The sequence below is a fragment of the Ixodes scapularis genome, unplaced genomic scaffold, assembly GCF_016920785.2.
Source record: "Ixodes scapularis isolate PalLabHiFi unplaced genomic scaffold, ASM1692078v2 PGA_scaffold3__209_contigs__length_174095766, whole genome shotgun sequence".
NCBI lineage: Eukaryota > Metazoa > Arthropoda > Arachnida > Ixodida > Ixodidae > Ixodes > Ixodes scapularis.
Genome location: NW_024609868.1, coordinates 146,501,707 through 146,524,347, shown reverse-complemented (window position 1 = coordinate 146,524,347; position 22,641 = coordinate 146,501,707). Strand labels below are relative to the sequence as shown.

At 41.1% G+C, this 22,641-nt stretch overlaps 1 protein-coding gene across 1 annotated transcript in view; it reads left to right on the top strand.

The window, feature by feature from the left end:
* Positions 1-948: 948 nt before the first annotated feature.
* LOC120850042 (cytochrome P450 3A4) overlaps positions 949-22,641 on the top strand; it is a 34,486-nt gene continuing 12,793 nt past the window's right edge. Inside the window, exons 1-3 of the mRNA XM_040222386.3 lie at positions 949-1,160; positions 3,676-3,865; positions 17,274-17,482. Coding sequence (XP_040078320.2) covers positions 978-1,160; positions 3,676-3,865; positions 17,274-17,482 — 582 coding nt within the window. The 5' untranslated portion in view covers positions 949-977. The remainder of the gene's footprint in view (positions 1,161-3,675; positions 3,866-17,273; positions 17,483-22,641) is intronic.

The window sequence follows — 22,641 nt, the reverse complement described above, 5'->3', positions numbered from 1 at the left end:
ATAGCGCGCTTTTGAAGCTGTCTGAATGGTCGCGTCAGCTCGTAGCGTGGGCTGCGTCTGGACTTAAGGTGAAAATAAATATATGTAGATACATAGGGAGCTAAGCAAGAACTTAATGTTCTTCTTATAATATTCTGCTCGCGTTAAAGTATTCCCGCCAGCAGGGCCAACATCATGAACTGCTTCAGTTTGGTGCGTTGTGTTTTCCTAAAGTGAATCATAAATAAAATAAAATTTATTGGTAAGCAACCTTTTGATCATAAAGCGCCACGACGCGACGTGTCATCCCCAAGAGTTGAGAATATAAATATTTAGGGCACCTATGCTCTAACAACAAAGCTGCAAAACAAAAACTCGCCTCCGTTGATCGTTTTTTTAATTTTTTTTCTCAACTAAGAAAAAACTTTGTGCATTGTATAAATTAAATCGACGAAGAGAAAACTTACAGAACATCGCTTTCGGTAACTAGAACGTGCACTCCAGAAGTGCACGTAGCAGGGCGCGTTGAAACACTACAGAATATACAGAAAGAATAAAACACGTAATGGACGAACACAGACACACACAGTTCTTTCAAGTGTGTGTCTGTGTTCGTCCTTTACGTGTTTTATTCTTTCTGTGTATTCTGCACTCCAGAGCCGCACGCTTGTCCTCTCGTCCTTCGTAGGCACCTCCCTGTCCTCCTCGAGCAAAACAAGTTTACTCTCCCTTTCCCACTCCCTCTCGTCTTGCTTTTCGTCTCGCACTCTCCGTTCCTCTCTGTCGCCAGTCTCGCTCCAGCTGCTTGCAAAGACGAAGTTGAAGGCCAAGTTGTATGGAGTTCAATATAACTTCCTCTCCCGTTCGTACAGGCCGCGCAGCGATACCTAAGTTATGAAGCATTTCGTGGTCATATACGCCTTGTGTATATTGCCTTCCTTCAAAAATATTTGAGATAGGGAGGTGTACTTTTTTTAGAGAAAGCAAGGGTCCCGAAGATGGAAAGCTCGCTGCTGACGACATTGGTATGGGCGACGCTCGTTGTTGCAGCAACCGCTGCCTTACTCTGGGTACTGAACCGACGGCATCAACACAATTTGTTCAGAAGGTATGGAATTCCGGGCCCCAAGCCTGATCTCTTCTCCGGCAACTGGATGCAACTCAAGAAAAATCGACTTGAGGTGAAGTAATTTACTTGGAATTTCAACATGCTTCACCGGAACCTTTAGAATATTACGTTTTTTAAGGTTTTAAATTTGGCAACGTAATTCCCTTGAGGAGTCCTGTGGTGGTCCTATTATTGAGACCGGTGGGTACCGATCTTTTAAAGGAGCATGTTAAATGTTTCTAGGTATTAAAGCCTGTGAGATTATCAAACTCAAAAGCTTGTTGAAATACGTACTCCGTACTTATTTTTTTTTACCAGAATAGACAGTTTCAATCTTTGAACACTAAGCTCGACAGACGTTGGGCGGAAGTTAAAAAATTATGTGCTTGCGCGAAATAAATACTTTTCATACAAAAACTTAGCAATGTTATCGGGGAAAAACATATTCTGAGACAATAAATGTGCCGCATATCTTTTAGTCCTACAGGAGCAGTACTGTTCAGGTATCGGTATCTTTGTGACTTCACTAACAATTTAAAATGAAATACATTCTAAATGAATTTGTTTTGTTTCTGTGAGCATGGATATTCATTATCTATACAATATAAAAACGATGCTTGATTAATATCATAACTAATAGATTTTCCTGTTGTATACATTGTTTAACAATTAAGTGTAATTTTCCTAGGAAGGGTGCAAGGCTTGTGGTCCAGTCGACCATTAAAGTTAAGTGTTGAGCTTGATATTCGATTAAAAAGAAGTTGAGATCAATAGGACCAAGGCCGTACCATATTGACTTACAATTTATGTGTTTGTAGCAGATAACGGTTTCTTAGGTGTGGCAGATATAACCATCTTTTCTACAACCTCCCCTTCGAGCTGAATATCCTTGCACCACCGCTGTCGCAGACTCTCCGTGGTGTGAAGGAACTACTTTTATGGAATGCCTCTCCCCCTCGCCTGTGCAGCTGTTTCCATCCTATTATTAACCGCATAATGGCGTCTTCGGGAGGGGTTCCTTCCTGCCACCCACCAGAAGAAAACCACTAGGGGCCTGGCCATACCCATGCGCGTGAAAACCACTGGGGGTCAGGACATAATCACACCCGACCAATAAATATTATGACTGGTCGTACAATATGTCACAAAAGAAGGCCGAGTCCAATCGGGTGCTGGTCAATCACTGCGTTGTTTGCATTAAGGTTTTTTCGTGAACGGCCGTCATCTGATCGGGTTCGGCCGTTTTTTTTTAGCACGCCGTTATGAACAGTCGAACATTTTGCCGCGCATGCATTTGGCCTGACCAAGCCCCCAGTGGCTATTGCCTTATAGGTTACAATGAAAATGTGGACCCTACGAAGACGCCATTTTGTCGTCATAAATATTGCGGAAGAAACTGTCTAGGCGCGGGTGTGAGGCACTCCCAAAAAGCGTTTCCAGCATGGCACGGAGAAGCTGTCGCATGGGTGGTACAAGGGCACTCGGCTCCAGGGAATGTTTGTCGAGAGGGTGAACATATGTACTGACCTATATGGAGCCGGCATATGCAGGAAAAAAATTAATTGTAAATAAATATGATACGCCTCTCGTATATTTATCCGGTTAGCTGTGAATATGATTGAGTTGTTTTGTATTTAATAAGATTTACATCACTGTTTTTTTCAAAGTAGCCCTTTTTACTTTTTACGTCGTCGATTATGATGGATTTGAACATTACATGGTATCTGACTTATAAGCCCAAACATGTTTTTTTTTTTTTTAAAAGTACTCAGATATTTTAGCTCTTATAATGTTGTTGCATTCAAGCATGCAACCAGGGGTTCTTTTTAACAGTACTCCTGCTTTGCGTACGAAACACCTGTCTTTGTGCTTTCGACATTGACTTATACATAGTTTTCTTCTGTTTAAATGCTCAATCACCACACAATGTACTAGCTCAATCGGGGAGGAACTCAGTAGTATTCCAAGAAACCTCAAGCTGAACTGATTTGCGCACTACATAGTAATCCACATGTTTGCAAAATTTACTGGCACTCTAATCAATCCGCCACGCAGGAACCTGATAATGCGACGTTGCTCCACACCAGCCTCTGTTTACCTTTGTTCGATGATTTGCTGTTCATCTGAGTATACTTACGAAGGTGCAGAAATTACCATCCACCAACTCGCGAGCGATCCCAATTAGGCTTTGAACTGGATTTCTCTGAAATAAATTATTAAATGATTTTCACGTTATTGAAAATATGCTGCTGGCTATCACGATGACACTCAGTTTTTTTAGAGATGTAGGTTGTCCAGAGGTTTTTTCTTTTAAGGTAAAAATTCTATGTTCGAAATTAGACACCCACTAAATGAGTACGTATCTAAGTGAAACGTCTACATCCGTTATCTGGTTCTCCAGAATGCCCATTTTCGAGTTTTTAAAAAAACTGTCTATGCTACCTTGATATTCATGTTTAACTAAAGTGAGTCGTACAATTGGAGTACTTAAACACTCTTCTACAATATAGCGTTATAGTAATATTATCAGTAAAATGTGTGCTAAATGCAAATGGAGTGCAAATAAGCGTATGGCCACGTCTATACAGGTCATGGAAAGTTGGATCAAGACATATGGCAAGGTTTTCGGCTACTACGTGGGAGAAGTGCCGTACATGGTAATCACGGACCTGAACATAATCAAGCAGTGCTTGGTAAAGGAGGCAAACATCGCCTTCAACCGGCCTGATTTGGTTGTCAACGTTGAGCCATTCACAAGTTGCCTGATTGGACTCGTCGGCAAGTTCCTCACATATTATGTGCGGTTTGTCATAAGGCGCTAGTAACTGTATGTATTTATTTTTTCAATTGCTGAACGTGTAGCTGTCTGCCTCTATTGTCCTCTATGTCCCTCTTTCGTTTTCGTAAATTATTAAAAAGGCAGACAATCATATATTTATTCACTTAGATATTTGGTTTTACAATAAATTAGTAATTAATTATTTTTTACTTATTCATTTGATTTGAATGAAGCAGACCACGCGGACAATTCAGGAGGAAGAAAGAATAAAAGCATAAGCATATTATAACATGCTTAAAATTGAACCTAAACAATGTGCATTCATAAAAAGTTTGTCGAAGTAGCCTGGCCGTCAAATGTGGTCTAAAAATGTGGTAGAAAGCAAATCATGAGGACGTTATCACATCCAGCAAAACTATCCACGAGTAATGAACTGGGCCAAAACCTTCTCACGATGATTTACCAAATTAGTTTCTTAATGTTAGTTTTTTTTTTTTTTTTTGCATTCTGTGGTGTTGGCCTCCCTTTGCCTTGATGGGCAAAGGGAGGCCAACACCACCTTTGCCTTGATGGGCAAAGGGATGTGCAATTTATGCGTATGAGTCCAGGACTGTGAAGCAAAGCAACAATCTGAAAGTCTTAATAATCCACGCCACCAATATTCATTGAGAATGCAAATGGCTAACAGTAAATATCAAAAACTGAGAACCCTACAGAGTTCTTCAACTGAATGTTATGTATTAGAAAAAAAAAGGTTATGTTAAACAGCCAGAAAACAATTGATTCCAAAGTAGAGATTTCTATTTATTTCATCTGGCGTAGGTAAACTATGTACAAATCCTCGAAGATGAGACGGAAGGCTTGTTGCGGAAATATTCTCAAAGAAATAAAGTGCGGTTTTGTAAAGTAGAGAACACAACGGACACTTACGACGTCTCTGTCCGCTCTCAAATCTCACAGTAGTGGGATTTTGCTGCTTTTTTCGTCAACCGCCACGTTCAATTCCATCCCTTGCTTAGGTGCATTTCAGTGGCTAAAGCTGGGAAGTCCGCGGCGGAAAAAGTTACGCCGCAGACGTCGACTACAGCAAATGCCGGCGACGTCAACTTTATTTTACGGCCGCCTTTTTTTTTTGTCAAAGCCCAGGTGAACATTTTGTTTAGTGCAAAAAACCACAAGGGTAGTTTGAGGAAAGTCTATGCTGTCATTTTGCTAGGATTCAACAAATCTTTATTAACCGGCGCGACATCCATCAACTATGCTTGAGGTCGGTGCAACCTAAAACCAGTTAGAGCTCAATGCTGTGCCTCAAAAATATTGCCCAGGGCACCGTTTGATCTACAAGAATTCGAAGCTTACAGCCAACTAAAACATTTTGCCAGGAACAACTACAAGAACCTAACCTAGAGGCGCATGTATTTGAGTGGAGTAGTCTACCTCTAAACAAGTAAGACTCGATACCGTCTTGGCTTCTATAAAATAACTGAAAGTGTCATCAGAGAAAAAAATTCATGATGGCCTTGTCGTTTGTTCATGTTTTAGGTGATTGGAAGTCAGGAAACAATAAATTTGCCAATCACAATCAGTGGCAGAGCGTCTGAGTCCCGAAAATGCTGAGGGACCGAAACTCAAGAAATTTGACGTTACCAAGATTGGCGCACACACATTGATACCAAACCAAAAAGCAGTTTGGCATATCGCCTATTATGTTCTTTTCGGAGGTCGTGGTATAAATCTCGCTACCAAAGCAATTGCACCATGATGTACCAACCCAAGAACGTAACCAACGAATCACGATCTTGTCCCAATATTTTCTTTACGTTTTCTGAATGAACCATTGGAGTGTTCAACTTCGTGAAAGCTGCGCTTTACCGTGAAGTAGAAAACTGATTGTATTGAGCTTATAAGAAGTTAATATCATATAGTATAGGAAGTTTAGTATGTGAATCAATAGTAATATTTTAAAACGTTCAATTACTGAAGAGCGTGTTGATAAAATCGACTGGCAGGAGAAAGTCAGTACATAAAGCAATTTGCTATTCTATTGCGATTTGCAGACGAAAGCATCATACACCGAGTGTCGTTTTATGAAGAGGGCAGAGGACGCTAAGTCCTGTCTCAGGCTTCAAGGCGCGCGAGGCCATGCAAGCGTCGCCACCTTTTCCTTTTCCTGCCTTGTTGATTTTCAAGCTTTCGCAGCTGGCGAAGTGTTCTCGAAGCGTTTCGGAGTTTTTTCTCCTGTCTGTTCGGTTTTTTTTTGTTCATATTTTTCAAAGATGGATCGCTTGATTGGCGGAACTCGTGGTGCAGGTGTTTGGTAGCCGGCCGACTAGATTTTACCATGCTTCTTTAAATTTTTACAAGCTAAATCAGAGGTGGCCTCAGTCAGAACTCAATTCTGCAGTAACACCTCATTCAACATTTGAAGTCAATTATCAAATGGTGTGAAGCCACCAATAAATTCTCGAGCACATATTATTGACTGCATCATTACCAGCAGCGCCAGGCTTTGGCGGAGGGGAGCTTTCTAGCTCTATCCTTCAAACTTCCTAAGGGCCACCGCCCAAGGTGGGGGATGACGGGTGGTCGTTTCTAAAAAAAGATGACCGGATAGGAAAAGATGGGCATGCTTTTAAGCAGGTTAGTTTTTACTATTTAGCCAATAATATACCCCGCGGTAAACACGTGTGTACAGTGCAGTACGCTTATGTATGCAGTTATTGTTTTATTAAATCATCTTGAGTATTGACTTGGCGGGAATGTGAGATGGAGATAAATGAGGATTACGTAGGATAGCTCATTAGATTTCGTCCAAACTTGTCAAGCGTTTCATATAAAAAAAATTGTGTGGTTGCTGTAGATTTCTGAGCAAAAAAATTCTCATTCAAAAAGATAAAAAAAAACTGATTCACTGAAAAAAAAAAAGAAAACCTAAATCCCAGTTGGTGAGTTGAAACAAAACCTCAATTTGATTTTATCTCAACTTTGGACGTAGTTTTAAGACTATTGGCTAAGAAGAGAGTGATATATTTTCTTACGCGGTAAGGAAAATTACAAATCATCGTTATCAATAAAACGGTAATTTGTAAGTTTCATAGGTATTTTAGCATAAAATAGTGAGTCTACTATCAGGAGCAATTTGACCTCCAATATCGATTACTCCAGCAAATGAACGACCGTTAACGATATGAAACAGGTGTCCGTGCAAAGCAATGCCTGCAAGCTATCTGGTAGTTCAAAACATTGTATTGGGCTAGTTCGTTAACTATAAACTAAAAACTTAAATGCGAAAAAAAAAAATAACGCGAACAAGGAACGGAGACATGCAACGCGGACTGGCGCTAGCGCCAGTGCGTGTTTTATCTCTCTCTTCCTTCTCCGTGTTTTTTGCGCTTTATATCCTCCTGATCCTGTTGTTGCTGTTATCCTCCTGGTGCACCTGTTGCCTTGGTATTGTTTGACAAATAACTTATATTGAGATACAAATATATTACAATTTTAATATTAAGATATATTGGAAATTCATTTTCTTAGAAATGCCATGTTTTATTTCTTACTTATCATTATTATCCAGTAGGATAGGGGAAAAACAAAGGCGATTGATAGAAGAGAGAAAAAAATGCACACAACAGGAGAACAACGTACAACCTGTTTGCGAAGGGACGTTAAGCTGATGCACGAAACTGTCAAGTGGGTCGGCATGAGAGATGCTGGTATGAAGGTTATTTCAATCTCATATCTTTTGGGAAAAAAATGGATATTTCAAGCAGTCAAGGCAAATCTGGAAATTATCTACTGTTCTTGTGTTATAGGCCCTAGTATTGTTTCTAGTGGAAAATCTAATGACGTTGTCTGTATTGATCTGAAGGTCAGTTGGGATGATTTGGAAAGTCGTTTTTAATTTATAATTTTTTGCGCGGTCAGCTAGAGTTGTCGAATCAGTTTGGTTTAATAATACCGACGGTGAGTCATATCGCTCAAATATGTTGAAAATAAATTGTAGAGCCTTCCTTTGAATTATATTCAATATCTCTATATTAACAGCCGTGTAGGGGTCCCAGATGACGTTCGCATATTGCACTGTGGGCCGTATTCATGTTTTATAAACGAGTAATTTAACTTTAGTTAAATTTGAGTGAACGGTTGAAACGCCATAATTTGTTTCTAGCTTTTGCTGTAATTTACGCGATGTCCAAGTCCCAGTAAAGATTGTTTGAAGTGATAACACACAGGTATTTGTATTCGTGAACGTTGTTGAGTGTATGACCATGTAGGCTTTACTGAAACTTGTAGGGAGCTTGAACTTGTTCGTATGGGAGCTAATAGCATAAAACAACTCACTCGTCGGCAAACAATGTGATGTTGGCGTCAACATCTAAAAATGAATCATTAATAAACAGCAGAAACAACAGCGGGCAGACTCTTGAACCATGTGGCACACTGGATGTGACATTGCAGTTTATAAGGTCCAGAAATATTCAATATGTGTTTTACGGTTAATGTTTCTTGTTGTAGTTGCAGACTTGTGCCTATCTCAAATACTCTACTCAAGATACTGTATTTTAAATACTTTTTGAAGTATCTAGGTATCTTACGAATACTTTTGATCGAGAGTATAATACTCTATCTTAATTACATTTTTGAGTATCTTGTACTCATTATCTCAAATACATTTTTGACATTCCGCCATTTTCCGAGTTTTTTGGTATGAAGTGGCGTGGGTGTGGCACGAGCAAACGTGAACATTCTCTCCAGCAACCAAATCTTGGTGCTACTCCGATTCGCCACGATGACTTTGATTGAGCTCGTGAAATTTTGCCGATTGTGATTCATATTTCATATTTCAGCCGAAAGCTCGTACAATGAAGGTTTTCCCCTCGCCTTCTCAAAGGCGCCTTTTGTTTCCTAGAGTTTCCCCCAAAAAATCCTCAAACAAAAGGGGTGGTTTTACGGAAGTAAAGATTGCCACATTGAGGCGCAACGCAGACCGGGAAATGACCTACGACAACACTGCAGACTTGGCTTCAAAAAAAAAATAGCAAATAGAAGAAAATGAGAAGTGGACACAAAAATAATACTTTTGTTTTGCTTGTATATTTGACAACGCTACTGCAAAACGTCGAGATTTTTTTTCTTCTTTTTTGTGTTGCTAGTACGGCACTTATTGCTCTCGCGAACACTCTCTGGAAACGATCATTGTTAAGCACAGAACAGGACAGGAAATGAACTAAGAGCCGGATGACAACTCAAAATGTCAAAAAAGCGTCTCCCAACGTTGAGTGCGTTTCTGAACGCAACCTACTTGAAGGTGCGACCACTGCCGTGGCTATTATGTGGGTTTTCTTTGTTATCCCTTCACTCATATCCGTATCCCAAGTTCGTTTATAGCGAACTCAGGGAATATGGATTGTAGTTAAACGATGCGTCCGTGTAGGACCTGATATTTAGCGATGTCGCGGCGCTCTGTCTTGTTTGTTGTCTCCACACCTCGGTATTTACCCAACACAAGGCCTGTGCGCGTCCTTACAGGCCTTGTGGGAATGTCCATGACGTTAAGTGCCGGATCTCTCCCGAAAGCAGTCGTCAGAGGATGCGAGCTTGACCCACTTCGGCATTTGTGCTTAGCTGAGGACCGTCCATGCTGCATTGTTCATGCAAGCCGGAGTGGTAACAAAAAAGCCCCTCCTCCCCCTCACTGGAGAACACGAACTCTAGCCGAACGCTGACGCTGCATTCGGTCATGTCAGCCGAGCGACGAGTCATTGTTTTTGTTGTCCCCATCTGTGTAGTTCTAAAGTTAACCGCTTGGGGCGCCACGGTCTGATCCCCTCCCCAAAGCGACCTTTCTTTTTGTCATAGAGGTGTTTTGTAATATTATCAGTGATATTGCCACGCGCGTTGCTGAGCGAATGCGTGTCCGAATGGCTGCCGCGCTTGGCTCTCGGGCGGAGGCTCCGGGTTCGATTCCAGAGAGCGGACTCCTCTTTTTATCTATTCTTTCAACTTGACATTCTCGCAAGTTGAAAACCTTATCGTCTGATCGGATTTACGAATGTTCTACGCGCCGAACGTTCTACGCCGAAGGTTCCAGAAATCCACGCGGGTGCAAAAGGTGCTCCGTGTGGTGGCCCAGAGTCAGCCTCGCCCCAGCGCTCGATCCTGCTGTTTCGCCGACATAGACGCCTGCGACGCTAGTCTTTCTCTTTTTTGTTTTGGCACAAGTTCGCCCAATTAAACGTTTATTTTCTTCATTTATTTGCCGCCTCATAATTTTTCATTCGCGACAATATCCTGCTCCTTATAATATGACTGCATAAAATAAGCGTAGGATGTTTTTTTTTTTTTTGCCGTTTTGTGTTGTTGCGTGCTAATACACCATTCCGGTAAACCAGAGTTGCGCAGCTGTATAATTGTCGTTGTCAATGACGTCGATACAAATTAAGCAATGCGAAAGTATCTTCAAATTAACTGAATTACATTTCTGAGTATTTGTACTCTACTTAAGTAACTTTGCTGTGAAAGTAACTTCAGTAGTATTTTAAATACTTTATAAAGCAGGTATTTAGTAATTTAACTTAAATACTTTTATCGAGTATTTTGTCCAACACTGGTTTAGAGACAACCAGTTAAGCTAAATATGTCAATACGTCCTGATCTATGCTACCTTCACTGCAATTCTACTGGTGGTCTCAATATTAGCAGATGTATTCTGGAATCTACTTTACCACGATTTGTGTGCTGTTATATTTGCTCATAGCAGCACCTAAAATATCCGTTTGGCGTTAGGAAGGGCTAGAAAAAAAAATTCATGCTAAAAGAAGTGCCACCTGCTGTCTGAGAGCGGGGCGAGCCATACATGTTTCAAGTTTTCGCAGAAGAGTGTTTTTAGTGGATTAATCGATGGAGCGAAGTGCAATCAAGTAATCTTGCATATATAGGTTATACTATTTAGTATAGCCCTGTTGCTCATATAAAATATACACCTAAATAATATTGCAAGAGCCGTTACAGATAAAAAATATATTAATAAACGATTTGTATTGCATTCCAATGTATCTGCCGATATAACCACTTTGGTTTTTGACAGTTGACGGAGACCACTCTCCATGCATGCAAGCAACAAATCAAAAAGGAAGTCTTTGTCAGCGACTATTTTTTTATTTCATTCATTTGATTTCGTACTTGTCCACTTAACCAATGTTTGGTGTAATCGTTTAGCCACTTATTTTTTATCGTCAGATTGTCTCTATTACTTACTTGCGTTCTCTTTAAAAGAATATATATATAAGACTATTTATTTGTGATGCATTTCAGCGATTAGAATTTACGAAATGCTGGACACTAAAACAATAAAGGGTTCAAAATAGAGGGAGAGAGATAAAGAAGCAAACATGACTCGCTTTCACAAGGACTAAGACACTGGTTTTGAACCAGCAAGTAATTTGCCACTCGCATTTCGTACAATAATGGTTTAGTTATGGCTCAGTTTTTATCGTAAAAGAAAATAATGTGGTCAGATCTGCTTTCCGACGCAACGATGTGCGAATTTCAGAGATTACTGTGAGTGACCCATCTTCAAGCCCTCCTGGAAGCCTTGGTGAGCAGCATAAAGTAGTATAATATATCTAGAAACAAGTATATTATGCAGGGCTTTAGACACCCTATTTTAAATTCTCATTTGTATGAGAAATTTCTTGTGTCCAATAAACACATATGAATCATACAAGATATATAAGAACATATAAGAACCGTAAAAGAACCATATAAGAACTATATAAGAACTATATGGGATATATGAGAACATACAAGCGCCAATAAGAGACTTGTGAGAAGTTTCTTATAAATGTCGTATATGGTTCTTAATATCTTATATAGTTCTATATAATTCTTACATATTTCTTACATGGTTCTTATATGTTCTTATATGTCTTGTATGATTCATATGTGTTTATTGGGCACAAGAAATTTATCATAAAAATGACTTTTTTCACTAGGGCAGTCTCCCTTGCGCATGCTGCATGTCCTAACCGCAAAGAGCCGGCACAGTTACGCTTCAAGAAAACAGAAGGAAATTGAGGGTTCCTACTGCGGACATGTAGGTATAAAAGTGACAGCACACACCCTTGCAACGAGCAAATCAAGTGCTCGCACTGAACCCTCATGCCTCTATTGTGAGGAGTGGTAAGCGAACCTCAGAGTTTTTTTTTTTTTTTTTATGTCAATGCACCATGTTAACAAGATTGATGTCAGCTGCTCACACTTGTGGTTAAAAGTGAAACTGCCAACGAGGGCACACGTTTAATCCACGAGTCATCGAGTATTATTCTAAAAAGATCCGAGAGACTTCGTGGACGTTTTGAGTATGGGAGAGTCTGGAGCCATGCCAAGGCGCTACGATAAGTGAAAACGTTATGCAGTAAGCCACGCGCTCTTACACCGACGATAATCTCGACTGTTCCCACCGGAGCCTCAACAAGAAGGACGCTGTAAACGTTATGAAGGACGATGAACAAAAGGTAGTCATCTAACGTTACGTGATGAGGTCTATCAGAGAAGCCTAGCAGCTGTTCATGAAAGCCAACACGGATTACAAATTTGAACTGACGAAGTTTCTTCTTTTTTCATGTTGCGGCCAAAATAGTTTAAGCTAAACCCTGACTGTTCCGTATGCGTATTCGTGTGCTGCACACATTTTAAAGGCTGCTTTCCCTCAACAACATGGGGCGGAAAGAAACAATAGCGGAGAAGATAAAAGCTTTGTGCCTTTGCCTGAGTCCATGACCGATTGTTCACGAGGCGAATGCAAGGAGTGCCTAGCATTGGTCGACTCTTTTCAAAGTACTACAATTTTTTCCAGACGAGGAAATTACATTTTTCACGTGGGAAAGCAGCAATTCGGTGAAAAAGACTGCGAACTCGAACGCCTTTTTGATAGAGGTGCAAAAATGGCACACAATATTTCCCACTCACGATTTCATCTGAATGAGTTAGCGGAATGCTATTCGGATCGAGAAGGGAAAGGTGACCACTAGACATAATGGCATGCGTGTTGACTGTACAGAAAATTTAACAATCATTTTGCCAGAAATCACCAAATTTCAGGGATCACGTGTGCTGTGTCGACCTTGCAAAGTCCCTGATGTTTCGGTGTCGTGTGTGAAGACCTGTGCAACGACACTCCCCACGCGGAACTCGTTTTGAGATGCATTGAGGAGTGGCTGGAGGAGCAGATTTCAGTATGTGCCTCACTAACGTATGTATCTGGTGGAGCGCCTGCTCAAACTTCAGCTCTAAGAGTTCGAACAAGCCGGTCTTCTGAAGGCGGAGTGGAACTTTTTTGTCTCGGTACACGGTAAAAACATCTGTCATGGAGTTGCGGGGGCTTTTGAATCATCAGGTGTCTGTGCACAATAGCCGTTCGCCTGTGGTTGCGGTCATGCTGACATAAACTGGCCGTGTGAAGAAGGTGAAAAATTGTGAAAAACGTGATTTACGTGAACAAAAATAGAACGTGAGTAATTTCCACAAAACCAAGACAGCCAAATTGGGGTCCGTACCGCCTAAAAAAGGCATCCATCTTTCACGCCTGTGGTAACTTGTAAACAAAAAGGTGTCTCCAGCAAACTTCACCAGGGTATTTTAGTGTCTATATGGTGTTTTGCAAGACAAAGAGCAGTGTAAATTATCTAACCAAAGGACGGGCTTTTTTTTAAACAGTCATCGGCGTGAACACGCGGGGACTGTTGTGGATAATCATCTACGTTTATATATGCATATTGTTATAACGTATGTACATTACTAGTTAAATTTAGTGTTTTAATGATGTGATACCAGCGGTTGTTTCTATTTTATCAGCTCAACTATGTATGTTTTATGTAAGCTGATAAACTAAATAAAATATGATTTTCACATTTCAAACCGGCCAAGTTTCTGCAAGAAAGATTTGGTGCGTTCTTGAGTGAAAAAAATAATTGGGACACCACCAAGTTTGTTTAGACATATGGGCATCGGAGAAATTAGGTACTGAGCAGCATTATAAATGATTCCCCGGATGTTTTTTTTTAATTGCGCTTCTTATGTCATACTGTGCTCTAGCGATTGGTATGAAAAAAAGACTAGCCTGCCAATGCCGTAAATTCAATGCCTTGCTCGTCTCGCTCTCAGACTGTAAGTGGCACTGCTGTTAACATTAATTGCTTATTGTAGCCCTCTGTAAGGTACTTCAAATATTGCAGTTCTACATGAGCGCATACAAAAGCAAATAATAAAAATCACACTCCAAAGAATCTAATATTAATGAAACCGCGTGAAGCATTGCTGTTAAAGCACATATAGCCCAACCAGGGATGGAATGGCAAGAACATTTTTTTTTAAACTGGCTGTCCCAGAAATACCACGAAAATATTCCACCCAAGACTTATATGTATTCAGTATTTCTAGATCTTATAAAATATCAAATAAAAAATCATTAAAAAATTACTTTTATACAAAAATTCATTTGAAATATCTCAAAAGTTTATAATTGTAACATGTTTGGAGCTAATTCCAATGTATCTCGTAAGTAAAACCAAAATAAAAATTGCACCACCAGATAGATTACAATCATAGCAATGCAATGGCATTCGTTTCATGTCGCTTCAACATTTCGCTTACTGCAGCAATTCAAATTGAGGACAAAATTGGTCCAGGTAGCAAAATTACGATTTAACACAAAATTAATTATAACACCTAAAAAGTACTGTGTTATTGCTGGACATGGCCCGTACCATTTCATGAAGCGTAACATGTATTAGCAGCTTGAACAGATTAAATAATTTTGAGAAGACGTCAAAAGATTAGAAACAATTATATTGAGTTTTTGACACATTTCGCCTTCTGTCATTTCGAATTGCTTTCATCATCATCATTTATTATTCCTTGAAGGCCCAGGGGGCATTATACAAGGGAGTCAGCACTTAAAAAAATAACACAACTATTTATTAACGAAGGCACGCTGCAATCTAGTTATAGGTTTGAACAAATAAGCTAATGGCTGCAGAACATTTCTTAGTGTCAGATAAGGAAACAATTACGTCAGGCAGTAAGTTCCAGTCGTCAATGGCCAATGGTAAAGTAGACATTTTGTGAGTTACGGTTGACGATGAAATCGAACGGAGTTTGCAAGAATGGTCAAGACGAGGGAAAATGAGGTAAGGAGGCGATAGAAAGCTTTGTCTGAGATGACTGTTGTAATAAAAGATCCGATGAAGAAAAGAATACGAGACACCCTGCGGCGGTGAGAAGGAGTGTCAAGGTTAGCTGATTGGCGAAATCCTGATATGCTTGGGTAAGGGGTATAGTCGGAATAAATAAAACGGAGTGCCCTGCTTTGAACGGATTCCATGTTGTTAGGTATGCCTGCCACGGTGACCATATGGAAGAAGCGAATTCTAGTTTAGTTTTGACCAAGGTAGTATAAGCTAGTTATATTACTGGGGATGTAGCTTGTCTGAGGTTACGGCGAAGAAATCCCAGAGTGCGGTTAGCATCGGCGATGACATTCGTTAGGTGAGTCGTCCATGACAGGTCAGTTGTCAGATGAATTCGTAGATATTTATACGATGAACAAGCAGTTACTGGGATGCTAGAAAGGTGGTAAGAGGAGGATAAAACTGTTTCTTTATAACTTTTTAAAATACAGTTTGGTTCATCGGAGGCACACGTTGCCAATTACATCATAAATGTAATCATATTACAATTACAACTTCCCGAGCCGAAATGTAATGAATTACTGTTACTAATTATTTTTCCTGAAAAAGAACGAATTGCATTGCTCGTTACTTCCAAATTACGTTCACATTGCCTTTCCCGCACACTTACTGAAAACAATGCAAAACGTTTTGATGTTTTCAAAAATGTTTTGCAACTCTACTTCCTGTTTTTAAATGCCCGGGTTATGAAGGACCTTTTAAGACCAAACTTTTGTATTTAAGAGAAATAATTTAAGAGCACTCCTTTCACCTGTAAGCTGATAAGACAGCGAAAGCTGCAACTACTCCCGCCATCCCACTAGTTTACAGCGACCGGAAATGATCCCTTGAATTGTGCAGAAATAGCTTGCGGGGCGCATGCTTAGTAGCAGCGTCTACCTCCACTACGGAGATTCGAAAATAAGCGACGAATCAACGGAAGCTTCCAGTAGAAACGGGCCTTTCATGCGTGAACACAACGTATCAGAGCTGCGGTCTCGTGCCTGTAGCTTTGAACGCTATGCCAGCTTATGCATGAACGGAGTAATGTTGCGTGCAATACAAAAAATGCATGGGCGCGAGCGCTCGTTTTTGAGCTTTGGTAAAGCGGGTGATCGCACACTCATATATTGCTCGTTTCTGCATTATGGGTAGATTTACAAAGGTAAGAGTAATTAAAGTAGCACGAGCGTTTTTCCATCACAAAGGTAAGAGTAATTAAAGTAGCACGCAGGAATTACTCTTACAAAGGGTAATTCAAGTAGCACGAGCGTTGTTCCATTTTTCTCAAAAAGCACGCAAGCAGGGCGTCTGGCAATTGTCAGTGCCTCAGTTGAAAGTGTGTTCAGAACGGCGAACAACATCACCACTCAGAAACGAGGCCAGACGTCCGAAACGGCTTCTGAGAGCAGCTGTGCATCAAAGTAAAAAAAGCATGACAGATCGCAACAATAAACGCTTCCATAAAACTTGCGTTTAGTGTCATACCCTAGGACAGTAAGGTATGAAGGACAGTAAGGTACGCAGTAAGTATAAAGAGAAAAGGTAATTGTAACTGTAATTAGTTACAAATTTGCCTTGTGTAATTGTAAATGTAATTCCTTACCCGTGATAGAAACCTGTACAAATCAGGATGCAGGTGCTGATGTTTTTTGTTCATACGTCGGCAGTGCAGTAGACAAAACTTCTTTATGAAGAGGGAAAAAAAAGAAATAAAGAGGCATTTCTAGGACGTTGTATACTCTTGTTGTTCGTTGAAAATTCCAGAACTCCGTCCTATTTGTCTTATCTAAAAGTTATCTTGGTTTAAAGTACTACATGATTATGCATATGCGTTATTCATTGCACCCAGTCAGGAGTATTGTTCTTTGCAGAAAATAAATTGAAGCAAGTGCTGAGCATGGTCTGCCAATAAAAACCAAGGATATTGCATCCCGTGAATAGTCCCTAGAATATTACTACTACTACTACTACTCTTACTACTACTAACAATTGTATTATTATATTAATTTCAAGCCGTCAGGACTTTAAACATATCGAGAATCTGTGGGGCGTTGGGAGTACAGCTATATTTTCAAAATTATAATAGACAAAATACCGCAAAAGTAAATGTAAAATTGTGCGCGTAAAATTAGAAGTGAAATAATTACTTCATTCAAATCTTCAATTATGTCTGCAGGTGAAGAATGGAAGAGGATCCGTGCCACGCTGAACCCAATCTTCACCTCTGCTAAGATGAAGATGGTGACGCAAATCATTCAAAATTGCGCTGATGAGATGGCGGAAGTTCTGGCTGACCTTGTGCAAAAAGGAGAAATTGTGGACATGGCGACGGTGACTCGAGGCTTTTCTATGGACGTCATTACTAAATCTGCACTGGCATGGCAGGTAGGACTCTTTTGAGAGGCATTGTCTGCTTTTAGAACTCTCACTTTAAGAATATTTGTGAAAAAAGTGCAAATTAAAAAGCTTGTAGATGTGTGTTTTCGTCCTCCTGCTCGTTTTGTGTTTTCTTACAGTTACAGAGCGCTACCTTACGGGATGTGTGATGCTGCGAATCAATGTTAAAGCCATTGTTTCAATATGCCTTAATTTTACTGCATAACATAATTAAACTGACTTTGATATGTACATTGCACTTAGAAGGAACAGCTCATGTAGATTTCCGACGACGGTACCTAAAGCTTACAAACAGGATATAGAACACAGGTGAACAAACCTTCTTTTTTTTTTTAAGAGCCAGGGGACTCTATACCTTTATTGTTGCTGTTTGCTTTATCGAATTACCAGAATATACGTTTCTTTATTAAACCTGCGGACTTCCTTTTTTCACGACCCTACGCTACGTTATTCATAAGCTTTATTAGATTATAATGTAGCATTTCTAATTGATTAAACCAGCAATGCGGGGACATAATTTACTCAGTTTATTTATTATTTGATCTATTTTTTCGCAGCGCTCCAAGACATTAGTGTTTGAAGTGAAAAATATAAAACAAATTATTTCAGACTGTGCCTTAAACAAAAAACAATAATGTCATATGATTTCATGCCGAAATGCGAACATTTCATAGACATGTTTTGCTGCTGCCCTTATTATGATGATTTCTTGCACAAACACTCAAAAGAAGCGTGTTTCGTAGAATAATGAGACTGTTGTAGCGGTGATGTTGGTCGTGACTCATAGATATTAAACTGCTAAGTTAGACGAGACAGTTGTAACGTTAAAAAAAATACTCGCTGAGATTTTAGAGAAATAAATAAAACGAAAACATAGGTACACAGATCTAGGCACTTCAAAATAAATTAAAAATGATAGTGATGGTTACAAGTCGGGGAAATACATCTAGCACAGAAGTTCGAAGTAGACGAGCACTGGCTGCAGACCGGTGCAGATGCATGGGGGATTTTGTGCAAAGTGCCAAGAAGGGCTTCGGTCTTGTTGAATTAAACGGTAGCATCATCTTGACCCGCAGCGGGAGTCTTTGTTCTTACTGGGCGCCAGATGTGGAGACCGCTGCTGTTCCTAACGAGGTCAGCTCAGTCCCGCACGAATTGGCGCGTGAAGACCCGGTGGGAAGAAGGTTTGGTTGGACCTCTTGAGGCAAGGAGGGCTGTGTTGGATATTGACCTGTACATCTTAAAAGGTCACGGAAGTAACGTATAGGCGTCTGATTGGTGGAGGTAATTGCCCGCACCAATCAAACGCCAAAAGTCACTTCCGTGACGCATTGCAATCAGACGCCTATACGTCATTTCCAATTGCATCTACCAATCAGACGCCAATACGTCACTTCAGTGACCTTTTAAAGCCTATACGTATATGCCCAACCTAGGTACTTTGGCCGACAACAGAGGTACAACGTTTTCGCACTGCCAAGCCTTGATCGATTGCCTCACGACACTAGCTCTCATACCGCTCCTTTCTTTATCTCACCACGCGCTCTTCTCTTCTTTATTTTTTTTTTTTTTTTGGAATTGGCCATAACAAAAGGCTAACACCGAAGTTATATTCTTGTATGCTGAAAAAATAGAAATAAAACGCACACTCATGGGTCGATATCCCTTTTCAATATAACATTTCATTCAGACTGGCATATTATATCACCATCATCACCTCAAGAAGAAACTTTATTCAATACACATCGAACATGAGTCGGGAAATCGCCTCCTACGTTGCCAGTTCGATTGATATACTGGACCGAAAACTTGTGTTCGTGCAGAAACAAGCTCCACCTCCATGGTCTACGGTGTGAAACTTTCATTTTAAGCATGTACTGAAAAGACTGATGGTCCGTCTGAATAATACATTTCTTTCCATATAAATACAGATAAGATTTCTGAATGACGCAGAATAACGCTAGAGCTCGAATTTCGATGACGGGATACTTCCTCTTCCTGGGCAGCAGCTTTCTACCAGCACGCGCAATGGGATGCTAGAGGGTCGAGTACTTCTGCATTAGCATAGCACCCAGACAGCTGTCTGAATCATCGGTTTGGTGTACATACCTCCTGGTGAGAAAGAGAATTGGTCCAACTGAAAGTGCCCGCTTCGAGTACTCAAAAGGTCTCTACTCACAGTTGCATTTGAAAGCGTTTGAGTGCGTTTGAATGCTTTACGGCAGTGAGAAACCAGGACATCATTGATTCTTAGGTCGCGTACAAAGCTATTTCTTTAATTAGGTATCACGCTTTATACCAAGCACACCTGTGCCGGTCACTTGCTTTCCTTCCTTGATGAAACTCAGTCAAACTCTGTTAAACGCTTTCAAACGCAACTCTGCGTAGGGGTCTAAAGGCATTTTCTTGCTTTGGGGTCCAACATATTTAATTTCACTCCTCTTCCTAGTCAGCTCGACAAAAGGCAGTCTTCTCTACACAATTGGAAATGAACTGGTGGTAATAACTATTTTATTTTTTTTATTTCATTTCATTTAGTATGTCTCTCAGGGCCCGAAGGCATTACAGAGAGGGGTGGGGCACAGTAAATGGAACAAAGCAAATAACAACGGAAAGGCAAAAAATACACAAAATAACTACTAAACATCACTTAACACGCTAGTAATGGCACACTACATGGTGTAAAACAAATAACAATGAAAAGGCAAAAAATGCAAAAAAAATACTACTAAACATCATGTAACAGGTTAGTAATGGCAATCTTAAATTTATCTGAAGCAGTGATTGTGACAATGGTTGCAGGAAGGCGGTTCCAGTCACTCGAGGTTTGAGACAAAAAGAGGAATTAAAGGTAGATGTGCTGCAATGAGGGATCCCAACTTTTAATCGATGATCGGTGCGTTATGATTTGTAAAATGGTTCAGAAAATAGTGCTTGGCGATGAATAGGGTTAGACCGATATATCATATGGATCAAGCATAAACGGGATATCTTTCGATGAAGAGAATGATTAGGCAAGGATAGAGACGCTTTCATAAAAGTGGTGCTAGCTGTGTGATGATAGTAAGAAAGTATAAATCGGGTGGAGCGGTTCTGAATGAACTCTACGGCACCCGCTGAAATGGTGTTACTCCCGTGGTCACTTGCACCACCGTGCTGTAAGCAAACGTGACGTAGGGCAACACCTCATTCCAGGTCTTGTGCTCTTAGGTGACATACATGGTGATAACGCCGGCGATAGTTTTGTTTAGTCTTTCTGTTAGTCCAATTGTCTGCGGATGGTACGCGGTGGCTTGACGGTGGATGGTAATAATAAGACGAAGGATATCTTGAGCGAGCGAACCGTCAGCTTTGATCCACGGTCTGTAATGAGGACATCGAGGGAATTGTGCAGGAGGACAATGGACTCGACGAAAAACTTGGCGACTTCAACAGCTGTACCTAAAGGAAGGTCTGTCGTCTCGGCGTACCGTGTGAGGTAATCGGTCACGACGGTTATCCATCTGTTTCCTTGCGTCGATGGTGGGAACGGTCCAAATGAATGTATTCAAATTTGCTGGAAATGGGGCATAGGGTGGCGCACTAGGCTGAAGAACTCCTGCCGGTCTCTTGGGTGGTTTCTTCTGTCGTTGACACTCGTGTCAAGATCGGGTGTAGTGATGAACTGTCTTCGCAAGGTTGGGCCAGTAGTACTTTTCGCGTACCTCGGTGATAGTCTTGCTGGAGCCAAGGAGTCCCGCCGTTGGGTAATCATGGTAGCCTTGAAATATCTCTTCTCGAAGACTGTAAGTGATCACCAACAGCCACGCCGTGCTGTTGACGATGAAGTTTTCTTTTGTACAGCACACCTTGTCGGATAAAGAAGGCTGGCAGTGTTCGTATGAAAACGCGGGGAACAGCGCCTCCTTGTCCTTCTAGATGCTCGATCAGTCTTCGCAGATCAGGGTCATCTCTTTGGAGTGCAGACATGTCACTGACATCCAGTGCACTAAGAAAACACTTGTCGTCGTCGTCTTCAGTTTAGGCAGGATCGGCCTCGACGGGGGCCCTTGACCAGTGCTGCCAACCTTAGGGATGTTCCCCTAGATTTAGGGATTTTCTTCATCGTTTAGGAGCAAAGAAAAATTTGTTCAAATCTAAAGATTGTTTTTAACGGGTTTCAGAGGGCTTTAAAGGCATGGTCCTTCCCTCTTTCCTCCTCGTGCCGGCCGAGTGCGGCGGACAAAAGGCTTCTCTGTATATTGTCAGGGCCAGAGATAATCTCCAGCGGTAACAACAGCGCTTTGGAGGGGCCACACAAGGCCAGCGTAACAAAGTTTTTTTTTATGTAAAAAGCTTTTCACGAACAAAATTCAACCTTTAAATCACTACTCCATCACGATAGTCTGAATATGAACGCAAATTAACTCATTTTCTGGAAATCTAGGGAACTCTAGGGAATTCCTCGATAAAATTGTGGGAAGAAACGACTTTGGAGGTTGGCGACACTGCCCATGACAGACAATTGGCATCACTGTGTGTTCCTTCGACTGCCCTTGCACACCACGGTCATGTCAAACACCTGCAGTCGCAGACTCCACCGGGCGAGGCGTCCTCGGGGGTCCATTAGATTCGCGAGCCAGCAGAGCGTGTGGTGGTTTGTAGCCACTCTAAACGAACTTCCGTACAAGTACGGGCGGAACATTGGCATTGCCCAGACGGCAGCGAAGCACTTCTTTTGAGTCATTGAGTAGTTCCTCGCCGCGTTAGACAGCGTCCGACTTGCGTAGTCGATGACGCGCTTACAGCCCTCCTGCCTTTTGGACCAGTGCTGCGCCAAGTCCGGTGTTACTGGCGTCCAAATGGATGTCTCTTTCAGCAAACTGGTCGAAATGACCAAGATTTGGGGGCGTCTAAAGTCTTCGTTTGAGCTCTTTGAATGACCACTGGTGATCCTTTTCACACTGAAGCTTCACGGCGTCCTTCGTTAGGTTCGTCAGCGATGCGGAAAGAGTGGCAAAGTCTTGAACCAACCGTCTGTAGTAGGCACATTGTCCGATAAACCTACCTACGCCCTTTTGTAAGATGGCGGCGTAAATGCGGCTACGGCGTGCATCTTCACGAGGTCAGGGCGAACACCTTCGTTGCTCACGTAGTGGCCAAGGAAT